The sequence below is a fragment of the Papio anubis genome, chromosome 6, assembly GCF_008728515.1.
Source record: "Papio anubis isolate 15944 chromosome 6, Panubis1.0, whole genome shotgun sequence".
Taxonomy (NCBI): domain Eukaryota; kingdom Metazoa; phylum Chordata; class Mammalia; order Primates; family Cercopithecidae; genus Papio; species Papio anubis.
This window is the reverse complement of record NC_044981.1, coordinates 78,502,081-78,524,272: the sequence shown is the minus strand read 5'-3', so window position 1 is coordinate 78,524,272 and position 22,192 is coordinate 78,502,081. Positions and strand designations below refer to the sequence as shown.

The 22,192-nt window shown below is 36.4% G+C and overlaps 1 protein-coding gene across 1 annotated transcript in view; it reads left to right on the top strand.

Moving 5' to 3' along the window:
• The window catches only part of ME1 (malic enzyme 1), a 233,232-nt gene that overhangs the window by 89,470 nt on the left and 121,570 nt on the right, over positions 1 to 22,192 (top strand). Inside the window, exons 4-5 of the mRNA XM_017958059.2 lie at positions 11,537 to 11,612; positions 17,391 to 17,552. Coding sequence (XP_017813548.1) covers positions 11,537 to 11,612; positions 17,391 to 17,552 — 238 coding nt within the window. The remainder of the gene's footprint in view (positions 1 to 11,536; positions 11,613 to 17,390; positions 17,553 to 22,192) is intronic.

Below are 22,192 nucleotides of genomic sequence, written 5' to 3'. Positions count from 1 at the left end.
GTCCCCACACCACTGGACCCCTCGAAATTTTACTGAGGTAGAAGATCACTGAATTTTAGTTGGATTTATTTCCCATCCTCTGGCACACAAATGTCTCACCAATACATTCAGTGTGTTTGCTATTTCTAACTCCCTGGATCCAATCAGCATATTGTCATCAATGTAATGGACCAGTGTCATACCTTGCAGAAGCAAAAAGTGATCAAGGTCTCTCCAAATAAGATTATGATACAAAGCTGGAGAGTTGATAACCCCTGAGGTAGAACAGTAAAGGTATACTGCTGGCCTTGCTAGCTGAAGGCAAATTGCTTCTGGTGGGCCTTATGGACAGGAATGGGGAAAATGGCATTTGCCAAGTCAATGTCTGCATACCAGGTACCAGGAGATGTATTAATTTGCTCAAGCAATGAAACCACATCTGGTACAGCAGCTGCAGTTGGAGTCACCACTTGGTTAAGCTTACAATAATCTACTGTCATTCTCTATGATCTAGCTGTCTTCTGCACAGGACAAATGGAAGAGTTGAATGGGGATGCGGTGGGAATCACCACCCCTGCGTCTTTCAAGTCCTTGATGGTGGCACTAATCTCTGCAATCCCTCCAGAGATGCGATATTGTTTTTGATTTACTATTTATCTAGGTAGAGGCAGCTCTAACGGTTTCCTCTTTTGGCCTTTCCTACCACAATAGCCCTCACCCTACCAGTCAGGGAGCCAGTGTGGGTCTAAGTATGTCTATGCCAATTATGCATTTCTGGCACTGGGGAAATGACCATAGGATGAGTCTGGGGACCCACTGGACCCGCTGTAAGTTGGACCTGAGCTAAAACTCCATTAATTACCTGACCTCTATGAGCCCCTGCTTTAACTGGAGGACCACAATAATGTTTTGGGTCCCCTGGAATCAACATCAGCTCAGAGCCAGTGTCCAGTAGTCCCCAAAATGTCTGAGCATTTCCCTTTCCCCAGTGCACAGTTACCCTGGTAAAAGGCCAGAGGTCTCCTTGGGGAAGGGTGTGAGAAAGATTCACAGCATAAATTGTCAGTAATGTAGTAGGGTCCTTCCTCCAGGGGATCCAGCCTCCCCTTCATTCAAAGGATTCTGGGTCTGTAAACTGGCTCAAGTCTGGAAATTGATTGAGGGGCCTTGATTCTCTGTTTTTGTAGTTCAAATTAGTCTTTTGTCCATTTGACCTAGAAGTTTTCTGCTTGTATAGATTAAGTAGGAATGCAGTAGGTTTCCTATCAATTTCACTTCTAGCTCTGCACAAGTTAGACTATTCTGATTGCTGTTTTGCCTCTGCTATCTATTATGGTAACTCCACCCACCTTGTCTTTGAAGGTTGAGTGCTGCCACTTGGCCCCTGCCTCCTCAGGATCCAGTTATTCCCATTGTATTTAAATTTTGTAGTTGAGTGACGGCAGTTCCCACATTAGATCTGACATACAGAGAAGAGTAAGTACAAGGCTTTTCAAAGAGGTAGGTGCTACCCTCACAAATCTATTTTGCAAGGCATTGGTCAAGGGTATATCTTCTGGACCCACCCTACTGGGATGAGTTGGTCTGAAGTGACTAATTCACTCCACCACCCCAATCTCCCTAAGCTTTTGGATCCCTTCCTCTACATTAAACCAAGAGAGATCAGGCATTTCCAGCGCTCTCACAGTGGGCAGTCTTTTAATCCATATTTCAGCTAACCAAGCAACCAAACTATTAGAACCTTTGTAACTCCCTGAACCAAGCAAATAAACTCTTAGAACCTTTTGTAACTCCCCAAGCTGCAACATTAAATGCAGAGTCCATACTTAGTTGGCCCAAATTAATAAATTTGGCCTAATACAACTCTGTGTTCCTTCCACCATTATCCCCCACCCTTAATATCCATTCCCATGCCTGTTCTCCAGATTCTTGTTTATATAAATTAGAAAACTCAAGCAGTTCTTTTCAAGTGTAGTACGCCTCCTCATGAGTCCCACTCTCAACCTCACCTGTAGGGGCCTGCTGGGACTTTAGTTATAGGTCTAGAAGCAAATGGAGGTGTTGGGGTGGCTCCTGAGGAGAATCAACATTATCTTGCCTGGCAACTGCTTCAGGGGAGGCCATCACTGTTGCCTCAGGCAGCACAGAGTTTATCTCCTCAGACAAATGTGGAAAGGCTGATAGCAGCATGGGTCCAGGAGGGGATGTTGCCACTAATGGAGATGGGGAAGCTGTTCCATCTGGCAAAAAGAGTTCATCACAGTTTATAAACTAGTGTCCCCAGCTTCATCAGGGTCCTCCCACACATCCCCATTCCAAGTTGCAGGGTCCCATTATTTTCCAATTGATGCCCTCACTTTAACAGTAGACACCTGGCGAGGCTGTGCATACACCTTTCATTGCAGGTCAGCCATTTGCACAATAAGAGCTTGTGTCTGTTTTCCCACAATTTCAGCTCTTTCTCTACAGGACATAAGACTCTCACTCTGAGCAATCTTAGCAGATTTGAGGCTCAGTATATGCTTCTGAAGCCAGGAGATAGAATATTTGAGCTCATCATTTGCTTTCATCACTTTGTCCAATGAACTTAGGAGCAACCAACCAGCTTTATTATGGTCCTTAGTTCTCCACATAGGGTCAAAGTTATTAGGTATAGAGTCACTAAACTCCTTGCCTCTCATGAGTGATGAATCAAGATTGTCAAATGCATTTATTTTGCGTAACTCTGTAAACACTTCATGCCAAGGACTATCAGTGTTTTCCATGCTATTAGAAATAGAGTCCTTAGCATTTTGTGGTCTAATCATATTAAGCAGCCAACTCCCCAAACCCCAAAACCAATGAAAGAACTCCATTCTTAATATTCTCTTCTGCTAGAACCACTCCTTGTACCAAAATCTTTATTAGTCAGGGTTCTCTAGAGGGACAGATGGAATATATACGTGTACAGAAAGGGGAGTTCATTAAATATTAACTAACATGATCATGAGGTCTCACAATAGGCTGCAGGCTGAGGAGCAAGGAGAGCCAGTCCAAGTTTCAAAACTGAAGAACTTGGAGTTCGATGTTCAAGGGCAGGAAGCATCCAGTGCGGGAGAAAGATGTAGATTAGGAGGCTAGGCCAGCCTCTTTTCACATTTTTCTGCCTGCTTATATTGTAACCACACTGGCAGCTGATTAGATTGTGCCCACCCAGATTAAGGCTGGGTCTGCCTTTCCCAGCCCACCGACTCAAATATTAACCTTCCTTGGCAACACCTTCATAGACACACCCAGGATTAATACTTTATATCCTTCAATCCTACCAAGTTGACACTCAGTATTAACCATCACAATCGGGATACCTGGAAAGCCATAGAAGCCAGCTTGAAGGGCCTCCCTCTGGCAAATTTGGGACGATTTGGCCATCAGACACATCATATTTGCAATAATTAAAACCCCTCGAATAAGATAATAAACCATGAGCCCATACTGATCTGAGTAAATTAAAAGTTGGATGAAGAAACAGTATACTTACAGAGTTTTGAAGAATCTTTCACAAAATACTTGTTAACTATGAAGGTAAAAAAGAATGACTTTGCAGTAAAGAAGCCTGGAGGACACCACTTTAATCAAGTGATGAATGTGAATATCATCACTAATAGGACCAGTCGGCAATGGTGCCACCTGATAGTAAACAGTGAGAAGAAGCCAGCATCACTTCTGTAATATTACTGCAAAAGATGTGTAATCTGAATCTAATTATGAGCAAACAGCATGCAAACTCAAACTGAGGGACATTCTATAAAATCACTAAATTGTTAACTTCAAAAATATTAATAACATGAAAGTCAAGGAAAGACTGAGGAAATAAGATTGACCAAAGAGACCTGATGACTAAATGCTGCACAACATTTTGAACTACTCTTTTTATTATGAAGGACATTATTGGAACAACTGGTGAAATGTGAATGATGTCTGAGGATTAGATGGTAATAATGTGTCAATATTAATTTTCTGGTTAAGATTATGTAGGAGAATACAAAATCAACGTGCAAAACTCACAAGCATTCTTGTACACCAGTAACAGACAAACAGAGAGCCAAATCATGAATGAACTCCCATTCACAATAGCTTCAAAGAGAATAAAATACCTAGGAATCCAACTTACAAGGGATGTAAAGGACCTCTTCAAGGAGAACTACAAACCACTGCTCAGTGAAATAAAAGAAGACACAAACAAATGGAAGAACATACCATGCTCATGGATAGGAAGAATCAATATTGTGAAAATGGCCATACTGCCCAAGGTAATTTATATATTCAATGCCATCCCCATTAAGCTACCAATGACTTTCTTCACAGAATTGGAAAAAACTACTTTCAAGTTCATATGGAACCAAAAAAGACCCCGCATCTCCAAGACAATCCTAAGCCAAAAGAACAAAGCTGGAGGCATCATGCTACCTGACTTCAAACTATACTACAAGTCAAAATAACCAAAACAGCATGGTACTGGTACCAAAACAGAGATATAGACCAATGGACAGAACAGAGCCCTCAGAAATAATACCGCACATCTACAGCCATCTGATCTTTGACAAACCTGAGAAAAACAAGAAATGGGGAAAGGATTCCCTATTTAATAAATGGTGCTGGGAAAATTGGCTAGCCATAAGTAGAAAGCTGAAACTGGATCCTTTCCTTACTCCTTATATGAAAATTAATTCAAGATGGATTAGAGACTTAAATGTAGGACGTAAAACCATAAAAGCCCTAGAAGAAAACCTAGGTAATACCATTCAGGACATAGGCATGGGCAAGGACTTCATGTCTAAAACACCAAAAGCAACGGCAACAAAAGCCAAAATTGACAAATGGGATCTAATTAAACTAAAGAGCTTCTGCACAGCAAAAGAAACTATCAGAGTGAACAGGCAACCTACTGAATGGGAGAAAATTTTTGCAATCTACTCATCTGACAAAGGGCTAATATCCAGAACCTATAAAGAACTCAATCAGATTTACAAGGAAAAAACAAACAACTCCATCAAAAAGTGGGCAAAGGATATGAACAGACACTTATCAAAGAAAGACATTCATACAGCCAACAGACACATGAAAAAATGCTCATTATCACTCGCCATCAGAGAAAATGCAAATCAAAACCACAATGAGATACCATCTCACACCAGTTAGAATGACAATCATTTAAAAATTAGGGAACAACAGGTGCTGGAGAGGATATGGAGAAATAGGAAAACTTTTACACTGTTGGTGGGACTGTAAACTAGTTCAACCATTGTGGAAAACAGTGTGGCGATTCCTGAAGGATCTACAACTAGAAATACCATTTGACCCAGCCATCCCATTACTGGGGATATACCCAAAGGATTATAAGTCATGCTGCTATAAAGACACATGCACACCTATGTTTATTGTGGCACTGTTCACAATAGCAAAGACTTGGAATCAACCCAAATGTCCATCAGTGACAGATTGGATTAAGAAAATGTGGCACATATACACCATGGAATACTATGCAGCCATAAAAAAGGATGAGTTCATGTCCTTTGTAGGGACATGGATGCAGCTGGAAACCATCATTCTCAGCAAACTATCGCAAGAACAGAAAACCAAATACCGCATGTTCTCACTCGTAGGTGGGAATTGAACAATGAAATCACTTGGACACAGGAAGGGGAACATCACACACCAGGTCCTATTGTGGGGAGGGGGGAGGGATAGCATTAGGAGATATACCTAATGCAAATGACGAGTTAATAGGTGCAACACACCAACATGGCACATGTATACATACGTAACAAACCTGCACGTTGTGCACATGTACCCTAGAACTTAAAGTATAATAAAAAAAAGATACTTTCACATATTATACAGTTTTTAAACGTTAAGAGACCATGAAATGCTAAAAAAAAAAAAAAAAAAAAACGTTTCTCAAAACAAATATTGTAATGTCAATTCAGGCAATTCCAGGACTCTCTACAACTCACAATTTATTAATCTGGTTATTTAAATCCTAGGGGAAATTAATTTTACTAAGTCATAGCATATTAGCATTGGGCATAAAAAAATACCCTACAATGAATAGTAATACTGATGATAGAAAATACAAATTTATTAAAAATAATACATCATTCTAAAAAAAAAGATTATGTAGGAGAATATTTTTATTTGTAGGAAATGCATTATATCATTTGGTAGTGATGCAGCATCATGTTGGCATTTAAATCATAGTTCGGAAAAAAAAATTTTTATGTAATGTACTTCAAAGAATTCAAAGAATTTATTGCACTTAATGATCATATTGATCTATACTTTCTTAACTTTTTTTTTCCCTTGACTTCCTTTGGCTTCAGAAACACTGGTTGTCTTACCTGTTAGATTATTTTCTTCTCAAGGACCATTCTTAGTCACCTTATTCTTTTGTTGTGGGTACTAATTTGTAATGTTTTTTTCCTTGGCCTTCTCTTCTTTCCCCTTTAATAATTTCTTCTATTCCTTTCAACTCTAGGCGTATCTATCCTAAATCTGCATCTTTATCCTAACTATTTCCTGATCTTTAGACCTACATTTTACTTGAAGTTAGCTTTTTTTAGTACTTCTTTTTCTGTCAATCTAGACCTTTGGTATATAACTCAGTACTGGGTTAACTTGACGGGCTCACTAATGCATACTCATATTTTGTGAAAAATGTGGGGTTTACTTTTCTTATTTCGAAAGATAGTAAAATTGGCTTCTGTAATGGAACAGAGGGTTATTAAGAAAATTTCAGAATAGTTACTTCCTATACTGATCTAGGATCAGGGTCGCAAACTTATTTCCAAAATGAAAGACAAGTTTGATTACAGTAGAAGGTTGCATGTTATAAAAAGGTGAATTTTATCTTGATTTGAAACAAACTTTTAGGGATATTATCTGAGATAACATGAAGAAGTAAAAATATTATCTCATCTCCCAAATCTGTTTTGAAGGAAGAGGTTATGAGACAAGTTTTAACTGTATATATGAAAAAGGAGTTCATATTATAAAATTGTCTTAGTTCTAACATGAAATAAGAGTGAAAATATGAGTATTTTTAGTTGGCATATTTAAAATTAAACATTTTAAATTGATCAAGAATAGCAGGGATGGTGAAAAGGTATTCATTATAATTCCATTCATTTAAAAATGTTGATAAATACCTTTCTTATTTATTTTTATTTTACAGCTGTATATATGTATATGTTGAAAATTAATGTTTTATATCCAACTCTCTACCAGAAAGTATGAGTCATTTCTGTACCAAAACACTTTTGGATATCTCATTCGATTTTTTTGCAAATAACTCAAATAGCTCTCCCAAAATGCTTGGTTTTGGTGGGACATTACAGGTCCTTTATTTGTTGAGCTCTCTTCAAAAGTAATAATTCTTTCTATGAATGAATCTCTACTCAGTGCAAGAGATTACAGGTGGCCAAATGACTCTCTTCCTGAAGCTGAACTCAGATATAGTAAACATTGGCATTTAATTGGTGTTAATTTTAGTGTAATTCATTGTCTCTCTTATTTTAAAAAATGGTATTTTCTGAAACCAGTGTTACTTGGAAAACCTTGGCTAACTCGCAAGTTCCTGAGAAATATTATTGGATACCCCAATAGCCCTGACTTGACCACTGTGCAAGCTATGCATGTAACAAAATTGCACTTGTACCCCCTAAATTTATAGAAACAAAAAATAGTGTATTGCCAAGAACATCTTAATAATTCAACAAAAACGCCTTCTTTAAAAAGTCCAAAAATACTTTAATTTTATAATTAGTTATTGAGATCCTGCTGATTTTATAGGCTCACATTGTACTATGACAAGGATCCGAAAGAAATATATACCTTATAAAGAACTTTAATCAGTTTTGAGAAACAAAATACATTCACATGAAACAGCAAGAAAACCATGAAAAGATATAATGTAGTGTCAGCTTAGTACATTAATATTCTTGTTGAATCAGACAGTCATCAGTAATCTTCCTATAGCACTGACATAATTTTTGGTTACTTAATGAGTCAGTATAAGTCTGGATTTATTTCATGTTTTCTATGCTTTATAATATTTGATTATAAAAGGCTTATTTTTCAGCACTGAAGTCAGCACATATTGTTGGATACATACTGATTGCTAGCACACTTATAGGCATTGGGGTTACATATGTAAGCAAAATAGAGTCTGTATACTGAAGCACCTTACCGCTTTGTGTGTACATGTACGCTGGGTGATGATGCCAGGGAAGACACAGACAGTTAACATTTGAATATATAAATAAAAAATTCCAGATATTTTTAAGTATTATGAGGTAATAAAAATTTTGGGGTGGAAGTGCACTGACTACTGTTATCTGAGGAGCCAAGATTTTAGCTGAAGATTGAATAATGAGAAAGAATTAAGTAGGTAGTTAGATTTATAGTTTGGAGCTCAAGGAGAAGTCTAGGGTGATGACAGAAGTTTGAGAGTCACTATTATGAATATGATATTTAAAACCATGAGAGGCCAAGTGCAGTAGCTCACACCTGTAATCCCAACACTTTGGGAAGCTGAGGCAGGCGGATCACTTGAGGTCAGGAGTTCAAGACCAGCCTGGCCAACATGGTGAAACCCCATCTCATGTCTACTAAAACTACAAAAATTAGCTGGGCGTGGTGGCAGGCTCCTGTAATCCTAGCCACTTGAGAGGCTGAGGCAGGAGAATAGCTTGAACCCAGGAGGCAGAGGCTGCAGTGAGCCAAGATTGTGCCATTGCACTCCAACCTGGGTGACAGAGCAAGACACTGTCTCAAAAACAACCAACCAACCATGAGGGTGCTTAAGTTACATCGGTGAATATAACTGGAGAAGAGAGGAGTATAGAGCCCTGGAACAGTTCAACATTAAGAAGATGAAGAGGAGGAGGAGGCAGCAAAGGAACCTGAGAAGAAGCAGGTGGTGATTAGGAGGAAACCTAGGCAAATGTGGTATTTCAGCAGCAAGAAAAGAAAGTGTTTCACAAAAGGGAAAGCCAACAATGTCAAACACAGTCAAGAGGTCAAATAAGATGGGAGTTGAGAGCTGACCTTTGTCTGCACTGAGGTGAGACTCATCAGTGACTTAGTAAGAGTTGTCTTTGGAGAAGTGAGGAAGAAAAGCCTTATCGACAGATAGAAGAGAGAATAGATGATAAAAAACCAAGGCAATAAGAATATGCAAATCTTTTGAAGGATTTGCTATGAATCAGAAGAGAATAGAGGATAAAATCCAATGTTTTGAAAAGATGGATAATATAGCACAGGTTTTTGTGCCAAAAACTCCAGTAGAAAAAGCAGTGATGCAGCATAGAGATGGAATAATTACAGGAGTGAAGCCTTTGAAAAGGTGAGATGGGATAGGATCCTGAGCAAACAGGATGGCCTTAATAATGGTAGGAAAATTTCTTCTCTTATAACAAGAGGGAAGGCAGAAGTTGTGGGGGAAAAAAAAAAAAAGATGCAGATGGGTTAGTGGAATTTATATTAGAATGATGAAGTAGTTTTTACCGTTCTGCATCTACTTCTCTTGAAATTCAAGATTAGATTATCAACAAAGTGTGACAGAGGAACAGGTGTGCAAGAGTGAGGAGAAAGAAGATGTAAAATTGTCCTCTCTGAGAATAGTAAGTTAAATTTGCTAAGACATCATAGTGGGTGGTAAATGTCACAAGAGAAGAGTGCCAGTTGGAAATTTGCAGCCATAAATAGTAAGTAAATCTTATCAACACTTTTTGTGATTTTTCTAAAACAATACTTTTGCCAATCAGTAGCAGTAGGCATCTCTATTACCTAGATAGTATTCTTGAAAAACCACCTTCTGCTCAAGGAAACAGGTTAGAAAAATGACTCATTTTAGGTCTGGGGCAGAAAACTTTCAAAATAGACCTGACATTTGATCATAACAGAGCAAGGAAGCCATCAAAAACTTCTATAGTCATGTCAAAAGGACTCAGGGGACAGCATGAAGAGTCTTCCACTTGCTCAAGATGAAATAATATGAATATCAATAAGGAAAATAACTATAATGGATTGAAACACATCAAATATGTTTAAATCCATGAGTTCAAATTGATCAAAAAACAAAAAAACAAAAAAAACCCAACAACAAAACCATACACACAACAACAACTAAGTGGAAACTTCTGAAGAAATCTAGTTAACCAGCTTTTTAATTTAAAAACTGATAAAGAAAATCGAGCATTTTTTCTTTTTCTATATCAGCCATGTCTTTGGATACCCATAGATGTGGTGAAATTTCTTTTTAAAGGGGTGTTCCAGTAAATAAATAATGAATGATATAATTGGAATATCACCATTTTGTAATTCCAGATTAATTCATGAACTTAGACATTTAGCAAAATAAGCTACTAACATCACAAAAAGGAATACCAAATATGGTGTGCCTTCTGATAACATCAAACCATGAAATGTCTTGTCCAAAAAAATTGAACATGAATCTGATTATGCTTCTAGATTCAATTTTCTATTACCAATTTTCCAAGAATACAGAAGAAAGATTAACATGTTAATCTATATGGTAGGGATTTAATTAGCCAAATCCATATTAAGGGAAACGCTACCAAATTAAACAATAGTGCCTACGGAAGGTTTATGATTTGGTGATATAAAACAATACATTAACTATAAAGGAAGTGATACCATAAAAGTGAGGATAGTGGTTACACTTAGAAAGGAAGAGTCTTTGGGAGAAAACATGTGGATAGGTTTTGGGTAGCTGGCAAGATTCTGTTTAAATGAATATTATGTAGAAAGGTGGTTGTCTTATAACAATTCATTAAGCTGTATGTGGTTCTTTATATCTGAGTTATATTTAACAATACTAGAGCAAAACTTTTAAATGAGGATAAGGCATTTACATATTTTAAATTCTATTAATTTAATTTGTGAAGTTACTTGTTAAGCTTTTGTAGGAAATGGGAGGGACAAACAGTGTTAAAGACTTGACAATAAATAACAGAGTTGCAAACGGCAACTAAGATCACAAATCAAAGAAATCAAGTGAGCTCTACATGAAAGAGCTGCTCAGCATTAGTCGGTCACTTCAGCCATCTCTAACACATGTTCTCATCTTCGTGTTGAACATGGATTAAGTGGAATATACATTGAAAATGCCTGTTTACAGATGCTTCATGTTGCTTTTCAAAGTGCTTTTATGTATATTATATCATGACAGATTCTAAATGAATTTGTGAGTGGAACTGATAATGCTATCTAAATTCTCTGTACATAAAAATAGTGAATGTTTATTAATTTAAAAAATTTTAAAATATCTAAGAAAACAAACTTCCCTTTACTGTAGATGTCAATATATTATTTCAAGTAATTTTTCCCTTACTTATAAGAGTTCCTGCCCCTTATTTAAGGAAATAATGTTCACCAGTTTGATAAAAATTGAGATAAATTGTTGTTTGAGAAAATGTTTAAGATATTCATGATAGTTTGACAGGCCTGAAGTAAATGTAAACTACTCCTTTTTTTTTTTTTTTTTTTTTTCTGCCAGAGGTCTCTTTATTAGTATCCACGATCGAGGGCATATTGCTTCGGTTCTCAATGCATGGCCAGAAGATGTCATCAAGGTAAGTTATCATGTTTTTCCATTATGGCAAATTTTTTCTTTTTTCTGTCCCATAAAACGGTTTAAAACATACTGACAATTCTCATGATAATAGGTAGCATTCATTAGCTTTTCTAGTGAATATCACCTAATTTATATCCCTTTGATTTTTACATAGTGGGTTAATTATATTCTGATGCCATTTAGATACTAAGTTTTCCTATTATTTCTATCTAATTTCTTAGTACCTCCATTCTAAGTAATGATAAATGTTGAATATGTGAGAGCATCTGAATTTCTTTAAGCAAACCCTTAAATTCTATCTGTTGTGTTTAATTATCCACTAGGAGGAATCCAAGTAGGCAAGACAAAAAGTCTGTTAATTCATTTCTTTTATTATTATGACCTTAAGTAGCTCATTTGACTTCCCTCTGTAAGTGAGCTAATGAAAATAAAAGTAATAATAGTACCTGACATTTGGTAGCATTCCGAATGAGACTTTTTACATGGATTAGCTCTTATAATAATAATAATTGATTGAGGAAAGAAAGGCACAGATGGGTTACAAAGTAGCCTAAGATAGTGGTGGGAACTCCATACAGGCCCCAGAGCTGGCCTCTGAGTCCCTGTTCTTAGACACAGGGCTATGCCATCTTCCTTGTCTAAGGGAGTTGAGAAGTGTTTGTTCTCCCTTTGGTTCCCTCTTTCCTTTCTGTTGAGTGCCTAGCAACTTTGTGGTATCTTTTAGTACCAGGATGGAATAAATCAATGCCTTTTGGTGGTACAAAGGCACTTCAGGTATAACTTCTGAATGTAAGTCCACTAATGATCTTTTTAAAATTATTTTAATTTTTTTTGAGACAAAGTCCCACTGTGTTGCTCAGTCTGGTCTTGAACTTCTGACCTCAAGCAGTCCTCCTGCCTGAGCTTCCCAAAGTATTGAAACTATAGGTGTGAGCTACCATGCCTGGGTGATCTTTCCTATTTGAGATATTGTGGCTATAATTGATTAATTTGGTTCTGTAGGGCTCATGCTAGGAAAACTTGTAAATTAAAGTGGTTTTTGTTATTTCCAATGTCCTCAATTTTCTTTCTTTCTTTTTTTTTTTTTTTTTTTTTGCTTTCTCCACCTAAGTTGCTTCCTCAGCTTTTCTGCTATCAACAAGACCATGTTATCCAGATTCTGGTCTTAGAAACTACCCTAAGAAACATCTTAATTCTATAAAGCATAAATGTCTGGTCACCTAAGGATGTTTACTTTTAATCAGGATCTAAAGGAGATTTAAAGAATTAACAAGTTGGCTAGAAGTGGTGGCTCAGGCCTGTGATCCCAACACTTTGGGAGGCTGAGGTGGGTGGGAAGATTGCTTGAGCTCAGGAGTTTGAGACTAGCCTGGGCAACATAGTGAGACTCCATTTCTAGAAAAAATTTAAATATTAGCTGGAATGGTGGTGCATGCCTGTAGTCTCAGTTACTTGGGAGGCTGAGGTAGGAGGATCACTTGAACCCAGGAGTTCGATTCTGCAATGGGCTATGATCACACCACTACACTCTAGCCTGGGCAACAGATTGAGACCCTGTCTCAGAAAAAAAAAACCAAAAAACAAAAAAGAATTAACAAGTCAATATAGGAAATAATTCTGCAGTAGAGCGTTCTAGTCAATATCCCTGTAATCGTAACAGCTAGGCAGAAAGCTATCACACCATGTTTCTTGTTTTTCCAACTAGCTGATCTCTACATCTTTAACTTTATTCATAGGCTACTTTTATCCTTTGGACTCTTAATATTGGGCCCTTACTGATGTTCTTATCCCTAACTATGCCCTCTTTTATTTAAAAGTCTTAGTGTAGTGCCTGGCACATAGTAGGTACTTAGTAAATGGCAGCTATTGACTGTAAAAGAATGCTGAAGATAGATAAGTACATCTTATATGGTCTCTCACTATATACTTGAAAGTACCCATGAAATAAAGTCAATTATTAGGCAAAATATAATCAAACCATGTGGTATTATAAGTGCCTTATTTATTCATTCTGAGGATATTATTATTTAGAGAAGGCTGGAATAGTTAAAAAAACTTTTATAGCAAAGTCGGAACTTAAATCCAACCTTTGATAGTTAGAAAGGGAAAAACATACTATTCTAAGAAGGGAACAGATGAATGTAGGTATCAAGTTCAGTAAGAGAATGGGGTGTTTTTAGACAATAAGAAAATTCACTGGCCTGACTAAAGCTGAATTAATATTGGAATATAGTGGAATTAAGATTGTTTAAGGGGTAATCAAATTATAAAAGGTTTTGAAATTCAGAAAAAGATTTAGATTTGAACAAATAGAATGTCATATTTAACAAGGAAATCACTTTGTATTAGTAATATTTGAACAAGGTTCACTGGAAACATTCTGGAGTAGTTTCAGGAAAGCAGGAAAAGATGCAAAGCTTCTGCATTTAGGTAGGCTACAAGAGGATGGGCCTTGGGAAATTAAATGAAGGGATGAAGACAGGACACATGGAGAGTATCTTTGTGTGTTCAGCAGAAATCTGCATATTTCATACAGAAGTTTCTATTCAGGTAATGCCTAGATAATAATTTGTATAGTGTGGTGAAGATTTAATTTCTGAGAAATGGACATCACTGATAGAATTGTAGTTGTCTTACTGACATTAATCCTGCAGTTGTGACTTAATGATTGTATAGAAAACATCCAACTGCTTCATTTTTCTGAAGCAGGAGATAAAGTAGGTTAAAAAAAAAAAAAAACAAGAGAATATTAATTTAGTGATAAACTACTTAAGTGACAAAACTTTTTTTCTTTGAGAGAATTGTTTTACTGTTAAAATCTACTCTTTTATATGGAAGTATTTATGAATTAATGCCATAAATGTACATTTGTAATAAAGCATAAATATCAAATGTCTCAAAACATATTTTAAAAACTTCTCAAACTACTACACATATAAATGTTCATGTATATGTATATAATTAAATAATATAAATAACTCTGAGAGAAGAACTTAGGGAATAAAAGTTATGAAGAAATAAGAAATAATGAACTTTTTTTTTTTTTTTTTGAGACAGTTTCACTCTTTTTGCCTAGGCTGGAATGCAATGGTGCAATCTCTGCTCACTGCAACCTCTGCCTTGCAGGTTCAAGCAATTCTCCTGCCTCAGCCTCCCGAGTAGCTGGGAGGCTACTCACCACCACACCCGGCTAATTTTTGTATTTTTAGTAGAAACGGGGTTTCACCATGTTGGTCAGGCTGGTCTCGAACTCCTGACCTCAGATGATCCGCCTGCCTCAGCCTCCCAAAGTGTGCTGGGGTTACAAGCGTGAGCTACCGCAAGTGGACTGCTTTTTTTTTTTTTTTTTTTTTTTTCATGTTCAAGACATATATTTAGTTTAACATAGATGAGCTATCAAAAATAAGTGAAAAGGTATGCCACTTGAAATTCCTTTTTCAGAATTTTGAAACCAAATAACACCTCTCTGTGTTTAAACACTTTCGATGAAATTTGGAAAGCATTTTATAAATTATTATTCAGGTCATAACTAAGCTAAGCTAAATGACTAAGCTAACTAAGCTAAATGACAATATTACTTTTCTTATAAAACATATCATTAAAAATATTTGTAAGTATAGGCAGGCCAAATGGACTTTACCTATGTAAAGATCACATTCATAAAAGTTATATATTATCAATGATATGTAAAAGTACCTCTATTTGTGGTAATGCAATAAATAAAACTGTCTGTTAAATACACTTTAGAAGTATTAGGACTTTGAAAATTTGGCCTTAATTTAATTTAAAAAACAAAGTTATAGTTCTCTGCAGTATTTATCTTTTTTACCTTAAATCAGGGCTAAGTTAACCCAGTAGTATCGGATTGCTTCCTCCAAAAGAGCATCACATATTGATCCATTGCTATTTGACATGAAAAATCTTCCAAAGACAAATGTATAGAATATGCAAAAATGATTTTCACCTACCTCCCAAATGTATTTGCTTTTAAGATAGTTTTGCAAGAGCTGAATAATATAGGTGAACAGGAAATTAAATAAAATATATTAGAAATATATTTTAAAATATATTCTGCAATGTGGTATGGTGAAAAGAGCACTGTACTAGGAATTAACATATGTGGGTTTCTGGTTCTTTGATATTAACCAAGTAAATCACCTTAGCGAAATTATTTCAGTTCTCTGATTTTTCAGTTTCCTAATTTATAAAATAAGAGGAATAGATGGAATATACTTTAGATTTCTCTTTACTTCTAAAATGCTATGACTTTATAATTAGCTCTGATGAAATAATAGTAATAATAGCTATAAATTTTTAAGAATTTGTAATGTACCAGGTACTGTGGTAGGTTCTTTATATATCATGATTTCATTTTATGTAATCATAGTTTTATTCAATTTACTAATATTTGTTGATTGTTTACTGTGTGCCAAATGCTGTACTAGGTGCTGATGTACAGTGGTAAGCAAAAAGACCCAGTTCCCAATTTTATACAGCTACTCAGAAAAGTACATTTATTACTCCCAATTTACCAATAAGAAACAGAAGCTTAAAATTCACCCAAGGCCAAATAACTGACATTTTCCCACATTTCTCTGAATATGATGAGTGTAGCAGTTTGTAGACTAATAAATTGTGTTTCATAAGATTGGTTTTGTTTAAATTCATATAATTGACATGAATCAGAAAGATATTCAATAATGATATCAGATTGGTTTTGTTTAAATTCATATAATTGACATGATCACAAAGATGTTCAATAATGATATCAAATTACATCGAATTAAAATCTCCACATGATTAAAGTATATGCTTCATAAATATTCAAGTTAATTAGAAATAAACTAAGCAGGCTGGGCGCGGTGGTGACACATGCCTATAATCCCAGCACTTTGGGAGACTGGGACGGGTGGATCACGAGGTCAGGAGTTTGAGACCAGCCTGGCCAACACAGTGAAACCCTGTCTCTACTACAAATACAAAAATTAGCTGGGCATGGTGGTGAGCGCCTGTAATGCCAGCTACTCGGGAGGCTGAGACAGGAGAATTGCCTGAACCTAGGCGGCAGAGGTTGCAGTGAGCTGAGATCGCGCCACTCCTCTCCAGCCTGGGCGACAGAGCAAGACTCTGTCTCGGAAAAAAGAAAAAGAAAAAGAAAAAGAAAGAAGGAGGGAGGGAGGGAGGGAGGAAGCAGACAAAATTCATTAAATCTAGTGGAAAATGTTCAGGTAAGAGAAGTAACAGACTGTACTGGACATGTTTCAAAGATATCAAGTGATTATAGGAGTTAAGGAGAATGGGTCAGATTGTTGTAAAAATAGGAGGATAGTGCCAGGATGCATAAACTAAAGATCAGAGCATTTAGGGCAGAGGTGTAACCTCCTCAATCTCTTCAGTAACTATGCAGTAATTTACTAAGGACACTCTTGCTCAAAACCACCTTCTTTTGGTTCCTGGTGTGAGCTCTTATTTCCTTATGCTTTACCTACTTGCTCCTCTTGATTGAAAACTTAAGTTATTTGGTATGTTTGAATCTTTATGTGCACGCATGCCCTTCTTTTTTCAGTAACCTAATTAAGCATATTTATAAATCAAGTTCATTTCTTCACCTTATTCTTCCACAATTACAATTTATAAAATCTTTTTCATATATATTCAATTTATGTTTTTTTAACAGCTTAATATTTCACTAGTAGTTACTTCAGAAGTAGAGTCAGAAATTGTGTCTCAGGATTTGTGAAAACCTGTTAATAGGTAATTTTTCTTTTTCTTCTAGGCCATTGTGGTGACTGATGGAGAGCGTATTCTTGGCTTGGGAGACCTTGGCTGTAATGGCATGGGCATCCCTGTGGGTAAATTGGCTCTATATACAGCTTGCGGAGGGATGAATCCTCAAAAATGTCTGCCTGTCATTCTGGATGTGGGAACCGAAAATGAGGTAATTTATTTACGTCTATAAGGCAGCTATGTACCTTTAAAAATGGCATAAATCCTTGCATTTTGAACTTATTCCAGGAACTTCATAAAACTCATTCTTTTTTGTCTGGTTCTCTCTCTCTCTCTCTCCAAATCTCCCTTTAGTATTATTAAAAAAATTACTTCTCCTGTTCTCCTTTTCCCATCTTTATAATGTGATTAATCTTTTATCTGCTTCCCTAGTGCCTTATGTTGCTTTGATATGTATTTTCACCGTTATTCTATAGAGTATATGTTTTACTTTAAGACAATAGTTTTAAAAATTATTTTTTTATTATATAGGAACTAATCCCATGGAATTTATTAAATTAATCAGTCTGAAGTATTCTTGTTTTAAAAACTATATTGAACCTAAAGTAGATCATTTGGAGTTTAACTTTTCTCATTCATGACTTTATATTTTAGAATCTTAAAGTCATATGTTAAGTACTACTTTTTTGCTCATCCTTTACTGCTAATATTTAGGATTAGTTAGCTAACTAGATACTAGAAGTTAAATGTAGAATTCTCTGAAATAGAAATGAAAGATAATAGTCAGTTAAGGATGAACATTTAAAAAGTTATTTACAAATTTCAGACCTAGGTCCCAAGCAGATATATCATCAAATAAGACCATAACACAAATACGTACATGCATTATGTTTATTTTCTTTGTCTCCTTCTAAAACAATTGAAGTTAAAACTTTTGATCTGTAAGTAATGTGAAATATATTTTTGCATGAACAAAAATATATTTACAATAGTGACTTAAACAGTTATGTTTTTTAACATACACATAAAAAGTTATAATATTTAACTTGATCTGTGCATGAATGCTCACTTAACCTTTATCAAAGGATACATTTTGATAAAAATGCATTGCTTATCTGACATTTTCTTTTCTGATACCAATAGAAATGGCTTAGAAATTATCAAAGCTGGCTTCTTGACCTCTTTAAACAAGTGTCCTAAAATTGTGTGTATACATTGAACATTAACATTTCGTCTTTAAGCCAGGAGAGTTGGTGTGTACCTACAGTCCTAGCTATTCAGGAGGCTGGAAGGGTAGGGGGATTGCTTGAACTCAGGAGGTTCAGGATGCAGTGAGCCATGATCATGCAATTGGACTACAGCCTGGGCTACAGAGTGAGAGCCTGCTCTAAAAAATTTAAATTAAAATAAAATAAATATATTTCTACTTTATTTTAAAAATATATTTTAAAAATTGTTCTGTGATAAGTTGCATTGACATAAAATAGTTAATTTCTTATTTTTGATTTTTTTTTGTTTGTTTTTTGTTTTTTAAGAAGGAGTCTCACTCTGTCACCCAGGCTGGAGTGCAGTGGCGTGATCTCCACTTACTGCAACCTCTGCCTCCCAGGTTCAAGCGATTCTCCTGCCTCAGCCTCCCAAGTAGCTGGGACTACACGCACGTGCCACCATTCTTGGCTAATTTTTTCTATTTTTAGTAGAGAGGGGGTTTCACCGTGTTAGCCAGGATGGTCTCGATCTCCCGTCCTCCTGATCCATCCACCTCACCCTCCTAAAGTGCTGGGATTACAGGCGTGAGCCACTGCACCCGACCTATTTGTTTTTATTTTCTTTAAGACAGGATCTCACTGCCGTTGCCTAGGCTAGAGTGCACTATCATGATCATGGTTCACTGCAGCATCAATCTCCCATGCTCAGGTGATTCTGCCACCTCAGCCTCCCAAGTAGCTAGGACTACAGGTACATGCCACCACAACTGGGTAATTTTTTGTTTACATTGAAATCAAATTTTAAAAATCACAAAAATAGGTAATACATCTTAAAAATTCTGTGGAGAAATGAGGAGGAATATATAATGACAAAACAGACGTGCAAAAATGTTAGAATTTGGCTTTCTTTTTTTTTTTTTTTTTGTAAGAGATAGGATGTTGCACTGCCACCCAGGCTGTAATGCAGTGGCAATATCATAACTCATTGCAGCCTTAAACTCCTGAGCCCAAGTGGTCCTCCTGCCTCAGCCTTTCAAGTAGCTTAGATTTCAGGTGTGCACCACTACACCCAGCTAATTTTTTTAACTGTTTTTGTTTTGTTTTGTTTTGTTTTGTTTTTGTTTTTTAAGACGGGTTCTTGCTATGTAAGTTGCCCAGACTGGTTTTGAACTCCTGGTCTCAAATAATCCTCCTACTTCACTGGGATAACAGTGAAGTTTTAAACAGTTTTAACCCTGTGCCATTTATTGAGTTTGTTTGTATAATGTGGACATTATAAAAGGCTGTGCACTAGTGAAACTGTAACACTAGGACTCTTGCATTGATTGTATTATATGAAAGAATTAATTTCATGAGCGAGATTGTTTTATATTAAAGAATTGATTTCATGAAAGTAGGTCTTAAAATTGCCAAATTGATGGTTGTCTTCAATTTTCTACATTATCTCTGTTTAGTGTATGTTTCTTTCCTCTTTTGGTATTCATTGCTTTTATGTTATTACATTTCTATCCAGTATCTTACTTCCTCAGCCTGAAGAACCCATCCACCTATCCTTCACGAAATTTCTTAGTTTACCCAACTGTAGATCTAGCTTTTTCTCTCTCTCTTTTTTTTTTTTTTTTTAATTAAGACATGTCTGGTTCATACTACATTTCAGAATTTTTAAGCTGATAATTAGAAAATAATCGGATTATCTAAATGAATTTACTGTTAAAATGCTGTGTATTATTTCTAGAAATTTTGCTTACTGCCATTGGACTTTCAGGAATATTGGGGGAAGAAAATTAAGTGAATGGTGAACCTTTAACTCTTTGACAGGTCACCGGAGAATACCTTTGTCACTTTGAGAGTGACAGAGGTCTTTGAGAGACCTTTCTGAAACTCCTCAAATTGCATTTGGTATTATACCAATATTGAGTACCTACTCATTATGTTAAGTGAAATAAACCAGGCACAGAAAGACAAATATCCCATGTTCTCACACCCGAGCTAAAAAAGTTGATCTCATGGAGGTAAAGAGAAGAACGATAGTTGCCAAAGACTGGGAAGGGTGTGTATATGTCAGGGTAGGGAGTGGGAGGATGAAGAGAGGTTGTTAATGGGTACAAATATGTCAATTGAAGAAATAAGTTCTAATGTTTGATAGTAGAGTAGGGTGACTACATTTACCAACACTGTATTGTATATTTCAAAATAGCTAGAAGAGAGGACTTGAAATGCTATCAACACATTGAAATGATACTCAAGGTGGCTGGGCGCGGTGGCTCATACCTGTAATCCCAGAACTTTGGCAGGCCAAGGCGGGCGGATCACCTGAGGTTGGGAGTTTGAGACCAGCCTGAGCAATATAGAGAAAACCTGTCTCTACTAAAAATACAAAATTAGCTGGGCATGGTGGTACATGCCTGTAATCCCACCAACTTGGGAGGCTGAGGCAGTAGAACTGCTTGAACCCGATGGCAGAGGTTGCAGTGAGCTGAGATCATGCCATTGCACTCCAGCCTGGGCAACAAGAGCAAAACTCTGTCTCAAAAAAAGAAAAGAAAAGAAAAGAAAAGAAATAATACTCAAGATGATGGACTCCCTGAATACCCTGACTTGATCATTACACATTCCATGCATGTAACAAAGTATCACATGTACTCCATAAAAATATACAAATTTATCTATCAATAAACAATTTTTTAAAAAGTATTGAATATCTGCTATCCATCAAAGCCTAAGCAAAACCTAGATAATATTGGCGTAAAAAATGTAAGATTTTGCCAGCAGGATGCTCTGAATCTAGAAGAGGAGATACACATGTAACTAGTTTCAGTATGTATTAATTGCTTTCTTTGGTAAAGGCATTTGAAGGCGTTTAGCAAACCAATTCTCTGACAATTATTATATACTCTTGTTATGGGTGAACAAAGAATTGGACAAAACATACAAAGCAAGGAAAGAATGAAGCAAGAAAAGCAGAGATTTATTGAAAATGAAAGCATACTCCACAGAGTGGGAATGGGCCTGAGCAGCCGCTCAAGGACCTGGATACAGAATCTTCTCAGGTCCGAATACCCCCTAGAGGTTTCCCATTGGCCAATTGGTGTTCACCCCATTTAAATGAAGTGGTGGCCTGCAATCAGTCTGATTGGTTGCAGAAAGCAACCAATCAGAGACTGAAGTGAAGTTACAAAGGTCACATTCCTAGCAAACATCTGATTGGTTGTGGAAAGTAACCAATGGGAGGATAAAGTAAAGTTACAAAACTGCGTTTCTATGCAAATGAAGGCTTGGCCCACAGTCAGTCTGATTGGTTGTGGACAGCAACCGATCAGAGGCTGAAGTGAAGTTACAAAGTTACGCTCCTGTGCAAACGTCTGATTAATTGCAAAAACCAACCAATCAGAGGTACTTTGAATTTCTCATCTGTCAGCAGAAAAGGTAGGGGTTTGCAAAGGGAGTAGCCTCTGGTCATTTTGTCACTTAGGCATAGAAAGTTAGGGTTTTCCTTTCAATTTAGTTCTAGGAAGTCAGTGCAAAACGGCCTCAGGTTCCCTGCCTCCAGACCCTATTCTCCAGCCTCATTCTTATTCTTAAACTCTGTATTACTGTTATTTTGTTGCATCTTGTCCTTTTAAATAAATCATATTTTGGGAAT